The sequence below is a fragment of the Mytilus trossulus genome, chromosome 2 (genome assembly GCF_036588685.1).
Source record: "Mytilus trossulus isolate FHL-02 chromosome 2, PNRI_Mtr1.1.1.hap1, whole genome shotgun sequence".
NCBI lineage: Eukaryota > Metazoa > Mollusca > Bivalvia > Mytilida > Mytilidae > Mytilus > Mytilus trossulus.
This window is the reverse complement of record NC_086374.1, coordinates 68,844,594-68,852,498: the sequence shown is the minus strand read 5'-3', so window position 1 is coordinate 68,852,498 and position 7,905 is coordinate 68,844,594. Positions and strand designations below refer to the sequence as shown.

Sequence of the window (7,905 nt, the reverse complement as noted above, 5' to 3'; positions counted from 1 at the left end):
TTATAATACCATGTATCGTTTGAAAATATTTCCAAAAATGGCTATCAATGGAGCTACTCATTTGAAATTTTATGGGGGGGGGGGGGGGGGGGGGGGGGGGGGGGGCTAGGATAAAATTTTGAAAAAAAATAAGCAGGACAGGAGTTTTGAGTAAAAAAAAAAAGGCAGGATGAGACACTTGCAATATAAAAAAGTCAGGATGACAAATTTATATAAAAAAAAGTCAGGATAAACTAAAAAAAAAAAAAAAAAAGGCAGGACCGAATAGATTGAAAAATAAAAATGCAGGACAAAATTTTTCATCCTAGCCCCCACCCCCCTCCCTCCCCCCCCCCCCCCCCCATAAAAAATCAAATGGTAGCTCCCTAGAGATAAAAACATTTTTCCTCCCTTGATATCTTTGCTGTAGAGCTGTTTTCGCTCTTTCAGGAAATCTTCAACCTCTTCTAGCCATATTAGTAAAATCGGTTTTACTCGTTTGAATTTTGATTAAAGTCGAGGCGTATCTTTGATAAAGGTACCTTTGGTACCATGCGCAAAATTCAATATTCCAGATTCCAAAAAATAAACTTGTAATATTGGCAATGAAAAAAATCTATTTACCGGCATTGATTTTCCATCTTGACCTTTGACTTCCTTCCCTTGTTGCATCACTTCCGTTATTTTTAAATCCTTTAACTTTGAATCGTAATCTTTTTGGTCGACTTCAAAATCTGCTATTGCACTTTTGCATGTCTCTGCATATCTTTTCCCAAAGTAATGTTCGCTACGTGGTATGAATCCTATAAGAAATGTACATTCGATATAATTAAAAATCTAATTGACAAAATATCATTTAAGTGTGTTGTAGATTTCATCATGCTTTGTTATCAATATCAGTAAAAACTAAAAAATGAGTATGCTGCTCGTATTCGTTTTCCTGTTAGTATTGGTATGTCGGTATTTTTTTCGAACAACTTACTCATTGATCGGTAAAAAATTATAAAAAAAAAAGGAATTACGAAAATGGCAATCATAAACTTTAGTAAAAGAAAAATTAACAACAGCGTAGTTTAAAAAACAAAAAAAGCACAAACAGACAAACAGCTCACAAACAACGCTACACAAATAAACTCATCAAGATACCAGGGAAAAAAATACTATTTACGCCCGGCGCGCGTTTCGTCTACAAAAGACTCATCAGTGACGCTTGAATCAAAAATGTTATAAAAAGGCCAAATCGAGTACGAAGTTGAAGAGCATGGACGACCAAAAATGCCTAAAAGTTTTGCCAAATACAGCTAAGGTAATTTATTCCTGAGGTAGAAAAGCCTTAGTTTTTCTCCAAAATTCAAAGTTTTGTAAACAGTTAATTTATAATTATAAACATATCAATGATAACTAAAGTCAACACAGAAGTTATGGGCTGGTGATAAAAAAAAACCTAAAAAGGAACACATCGCAACAAAAACAGAGAGTATTTAAACACAGATAGCCCGGAAGGGCTTTTTAAATCAAAAATGTTATAAAGGCCAAATTAAGTACGAAGTTTGAAGAGCATGGACGACCAAAAATGCCCTTAACGTTTTGCCAAATACAGCTAAGGTAATTTATTCCTGAGGTAGAAAAGCCTTAGTTTTTCCAAAAAATTAATTTCAATACAACTACGACAAAAAGTCCACATCATGTCTCTGTATCATTTGTACTTTGGTTTATGAGAATAAAGATTTGTAGTATGAACATATAATGGCCTATATAATATAACTATTGTAAATGAGGAGGCGTCTCTTCGATCCAAAATGGTCGCATAATGTTTATAGAGATATCAATGATTAAACCAAATTCCAGTTGAATGTGAAAAGATGGCAGCAACGTCGACGCAAAAAAAGTTAAATAAATCTTTATATATAGACTCATTCTGTCCAAATCTTTGTGAACTGTTGACCAACATCAAACTGCTTGTAAATAATCGAGATCATTTCAATTGCGACGTTCAACACAAGATTAGTTTTGAAAAACAAATAAAAAAACAGTGAAAATAAAGAAATACATTTTTTTTTAAATAGTACCAAATGAAACAGCCAATCGCTAGAAACTACATGACTATGATGAAAACAAAAATGTAGGTCCAACAATGAGAAAACCCAATATCATACAGAAAGCTTGGCAGCAATTGCGGGGGGGGGGGGGGGGGGGGGGGGGGACTGAGAAGAGCAAACAAACGGCCTGGTGTATTAGAAAACAATAAAAAAAAACAGAAACAGATAAGACATAGCGATCAATAACGTATTAAAAAACTAACAAAAGGACTAAAAACAAAGATAAAGATTTAAGAATACTCGAAACTACTGAAATTTAGTAGTTCACAGACAGTTCCAACTAATAAATAAACCATGACCATGCATGTTTCTAACCACATAACTTCAATCAGCTCAATTATAGAATTAAGTATGGCCTTATACAATGCCGGAATATTAGAAGCAGGATGTATAACCAAGAGCATTTATAGCCATACATACTTAGTTATGTTGTTTTATTCATTAAAATCAGAATCATCAATCAAGGGAGACAAACTCGGAAAATTACTACGGTACCACATTGTTAAATCGATTACCTTTCAGAATATGCATATTCAAAATAGGGATCAATAATTTTAATAGCTTGTTGTATAAACATTAAAACATATGTAGTGTAACTTAATACTTAATCATTTTTAGTTTTTTTTTTCTTTTATATTTATGTACATGTTGTGGATTAATATTAAATCCGTCTAGTAAATTGATTTTATCCAGATGTGCTGGGGCGATAGGGTGCAATCAACAGTTTTTTTCTATGACGTCATATTTTGAGGGACCATCTATAATTGACCCTTAGTGGTGTTAATGTTAATGAAGATACTTGTATAAAACTAGATATCATTAGAATCAGAATTTTCTCTAGTTTATAATGAAATAAAAATAAATTGTACTTTTAATAGTACCAAAAAGTTTTATCCAGAGAAAATGGGAAAAACATTGCATAATCTATGCATTAAAAACATGAAATCAGGCCATGTGCACACCCATGCAGACATGATACATGCACATTTTTCATATTTAAAACTGTATGAATTTCATAGGTTTTTACCTGGTCTTTCTAAAAATTTATGATTCAGGCTACGTTCGCCTGCTCCGAAAAGAGCTACAGTGGGTGCAAATAAGTGTTGCACTTTTCACTGCCAAAAAAACAGGATGTTTACAGTTTGTCTCCCCTTAAAACATGTGTATTTAATCTAATTTTTAAAAATTATTTTAATCATTCAACCTGTTTTAATTGAAGCTATTTAACTTATTTTTACAATCAAATATAAAAAACATGATACTTTTTTACCAATTATGTTGAAAAAAAGGGACTTCCCTCCAAGTCTATTTTTAGTCGGGGAATAACCCCTAGTTTTTTATACGAAACTGTTTATAGCACCCATAGTAAATCCATATTTAAAAAGTAATGCAGAAATAAAAAACTTGATTGCATATTTTTTGTTGAATCAATGCACAAACTGAAAGTTGTAATATAAAAATGTAGATGTGTTATGGTTGTCATGAAGAAAAATATTCATATAAAGAGCAACAGGATATTAAGGATATGAACAACATCATGTCAAAGTATTGTCTTCAGCAATGAGCAAAACCAATAATATTGAAAGTCTCAAAAGAAAAAATGAGAAACAACTCAAAAGAAAATTCCAACAGTCTTAATTTTAGTACAAGAAAAACAGTTTTTGCAAACAGCTAACAACAACCACTAGCCTATATACTCTGGTATTGGGACATCCACATAAAAAAATGAATATTATAAAGATCAGAAGTCACAACCTTGGACTATTGAAATAAAATTCAAATTTGCTAGACAACCTTATCCATATACAAACAGTTCGTCTTCATTCGGAAACCATAAAAAGTATTTATTTTGACAATCGAAGTCAATACTACAATAACCTTAAAGCAAGAAAATTTGTTTTACTTGTGACATTTTCAAATTGTTTCTTGTAGAAAAGTCATTGGCAATTATTACACCTGAACATAATGTAAGGGTCATTTTTCCAGAAATTGTGCAGAAAACAAAGTGCATGCAGAACATGTAATAAGCTTCAAGCTATGTAGTAAAATCAATAAAAATCCAACTAATTCAGAACAGTGAAATTAACAAAACTGAAATAAGATTTAATCCGTATTAAATAATTTTAAACTATTAGTCTGCGGGGTTCACAATCACCCGGACACCTTATAATAAATTTTAAAAGTCAACAAAATTGATGAGGAAACTGTCTGCAAATAAACAGACCAAACATTCGCGGAATAGGGCACTAGAATAACACAAAAAGATTTGTTTTACAAAAAATGACCCCCCATGGGTAAACAATGTAAGTATGCCATGATGTTATTGCGATATCAAAATATCCGAATATAATACTTTGCTAAAAATTGGATGAAAAGGATGAAACCCATTTCCGAAAAGAAAAATGTCAAAAGCAGTATCAGCTTACAAATAATCAATGTCTTCATTTTTGTGTCCATGTAGCAAAGACAATATTAATGTGCCAGTGAATTATTAACACATTATTTCCGAGTGGTTTTTTAATAGTTCCCCTATTTTATCTTAAGATTATCTACATATCTTATACCTGTATAACCTGGAATCATTCTTTCAACTAGTTTCTGGTCACCCCAGCTTTGAGTTCTGGAACGAAGCAATTGTGACCGGAAGTCAGCTTTGCTACCAGAAAATAAAGCGGCCGGTGCGCTTGCTCGAATATCTGCCAAAACCAATTTTCCGGAACTGGCAACATTTGTATTCCCTAATAATCGACACGTAGTTTTTCCAAATGTGTTTCCAATCTGGTATTTAAACTGAGGACAAAATCCACCATACCTAGAAAATAAAACAGCTAATAGTAATTTGTATAATTTGGCAATCACTTCATTTTTTATTAATAGATTTTATAGGAAAGAGTTATCGCTAATTTCTTCTGACTATATTGCACCAGAGTACCAGTGATTTTCATAAAGTCTATGTACACGTATTTACTTAAATTCGGGGTATGACAGCTCTGTGGGTCTCCTCTGTGGTTTCGTAGTAGCGTGCTCGTTCGCCTCAAATGCGGAACCTAGTAGTTTTGATCCCCAGCCGGACAATATCAAAGTCTTAGAACGCGATGTTTAAGTTTCAGTAGCAGTAGGAGCAGACTGGTAGGTTTGAAGTTACGTGTTCGAGTAGGGTGATATGCCTTTCTACTGCATGTATGCTACCTCGTGAACAATCATGTTTAAACTTTGGCTCAGTCTTACAATATATACTGCATTCATTGTTCATATACAGATTATTTTTTTCAATATTTTTCTCGTCCATATATGCATTTAATATTTTGCCAGTGGACATTAGACATTAGACCTGAGCATTAGACATTAGACTACACTATATTCATCCATCATATATGTACACTATAAATTTTAGAAATAAACAATTTCTTCCTGTAATAAAGAATATGATTTGATGCAAAATTTAACAAAAGATAGAAAGTTTTAGTGTTTATCAAATATGTATGCAACTCGGCATCGCTGAATGCAATTTTGATGGCAAGATACATGTAAAATTGTTGTTAAAGTCTCATATCTGTTATATTCAAATTCCTTTAGGTCGTAACAACTTTACTTTCGGATTTTGATTCTTTTAGTGGAATAAATTAAGTCAAAACTTTTTTAATACAGATTGTTTAAGGTAGGGTAGTTGATGTTAGAATTAGAGTTTATATAATTTTAATGTGCGCGTTCTACTGGTTATCCGAAAAAGAAAAGAAATTATTGTCCTTCTTTTATAAAGTTAAAAAACTCGCTTCCCAAAGGTTAAAATCCGACCCGTTTTTCTTAGCTTGTCGAATCGTAACCCTGAGGCTATCGAAGAAATAACGGTTTGAATTTCGTTTTTATGTTTTCCTAAAGGATGTCATAATGTTCCGGGAGAGAAATTGCCCACCGTTCCTTAAGCAAATGACCATTCAAATCCATTCGTATTGTAATTTTGTCCTCCTTTTACCAAGGGTCCGAATCTTTATAAATTTCTTAACTATCCTTGAATCTAAACCTTATCCTAACCCCTACCTAACCGTAGCACAAGCCCTTATCCTTAAATAGAACCCTCATCTAATAGAATATCTAATTGCCTGACAATAACCATACATGAGCTCTAACGATAAAGAATAGGGACCCCTTAAGTGAAAGAAGGTCGAAATTCTACTTTCAGAATATCAATATCATAAGATATTTTTGTCATGAATATATCATAATATTTTACCAAAATAGAAGTTTGATTCTAACGAATACACGTGTTCATATTTGACATGAATGTTTTCTGTACTTTCTTTCATCAAATAAATTCTTTAAACGAAATAAATCGCTTATCATTACCATTTATCAGGTTTTTATCAATTGATTTTGTTAAGACTGCCTTTGTTATCTTAATTAAGTGGGAAAAGGTGTATTGAAGATCAATTCCGTCTGCATTAAATAATTTATGGAAACATGCAACCCGGACTCAAAAACAGAAATGCGCATTCATATTGTTTACTAATTAAACACTGCAAATATCTTAAAATGAATTAAAAAAAGACTTACCCTGGTGTGTGGTAAGGGTCCGGTGTCATTAAGACACTCTTTCCATCAGATGGTAGCGGCATTTCCCCCTTTTAAATAAAAATATATCAATGAAAACAAAATGAAACGAATTAGTTAATCTATTTCCCTTTTACGTCGGGTCGATTTTCGTATCTATGAAACGAACCCATTACGTCACGTCATTGTTCCGAAAGGGGAGATCGGTAGAGATTTTCTTTCTGTGTCGCTTGACTTTAATAGGATTAAGGTGACTGTTTTAGACGTTCTGTTAGTGAAATTAAATCTACCATTAGTTTCAAAATATTAAAATCGACATTTAAAAATATTCGTAATCTAATTATTGAATGCATTGTTCGCTAGCTGTTTTACTCACCTATTTTTCATACTGGCATCGTTAATTAACAGAGTTATGCATATTCACCTGTCATTTTAATAATGTCATTTATTTCATAACTTGGTTTAATTGATATTTATTACAATAATATGCTTTAGATATCATACATGTCATTCTTTTATCTGAGATTTCTATGTATTTGAAGAGGACATTTGATAAGTTAAAATATACTAATAAGACCTACAGGAAGCATCAGAATTGTATAATTTCAGATACATATGTGGCTACTTCATTACATTATTACATATTATTTTTCTATTTATTTATTACACAGTACAAACATACTTATTAGTTCTTCTTTAATATTTCAAAAATGTGTTAAGTTATCTTTACTGTGATAGATTATTGCATGCATGCACCTTAACCACGCGTTACTGTACATGGTACATTTGTATATGTGCAAGTACGTTATAGAATACAAATAGTAAGCCAAATGTACAGAACAATCGTCCAAAAAAGAAGAATAATTATAACAGACAACAGGGTAAAAAGGAATAGAGAATAATATAGTGCTAAGATAAAAAAAAAAATTAGAGAAAAATGAAAAAAAAAGAAAAGAGAAAAATAAATTATGGAATTAAAGAATTAAAGAATACAGCATTGAAGGACACACCCTCGTGTAAATTAAGGTATTGGAGATGAGGGCCCTCATGGGGTTTTTGATTATGTGATTACTTGGCCGTTTTTTTAATGATTATTTTATTATTAAGCCAAATATTTCATGATTATTTGATTACCTAGGATTGTATTTTTAGTTTATGATTATTTGATTACTAAAGATAAGCAAATATTTAATGATTATGTGATTATATTGGCAAAAAAATGGTGATTATGTGATTACTAGAACCCCCCATGAGGGGCCTCGGAGATATGAAAATGAAC

The 7,905-nt window shown here is 31.9% G+C and overlaps 1 protein-coding gene across 1 annotated transcript in view; it reads right to left on the bottom strand.

Moving 5' to 3' along the window:
- Positions 1-6,827, bottom strand: part of LOC134707879 (ciliary microtubule inner protein 2B-like) — a gene marked incomplete in the record, with an annotated part of 12,389 nt that extends 5,562 nt beyond the window's left edge. Inside the window, 3 exon segments of the mRNA XM_063567987.1 lie at positions 604-782; positions 4,643-4,890; positions 6,630-6,827. Of these exon segments, the coding sequence (XP_063424057.1) occupies positions 604-782; positions 4,643-4,890; positions 6,630-6,691 (489 nt within the window).
- Positions 6,828-7,905: the final 1,078 nt, after the last annotated feature.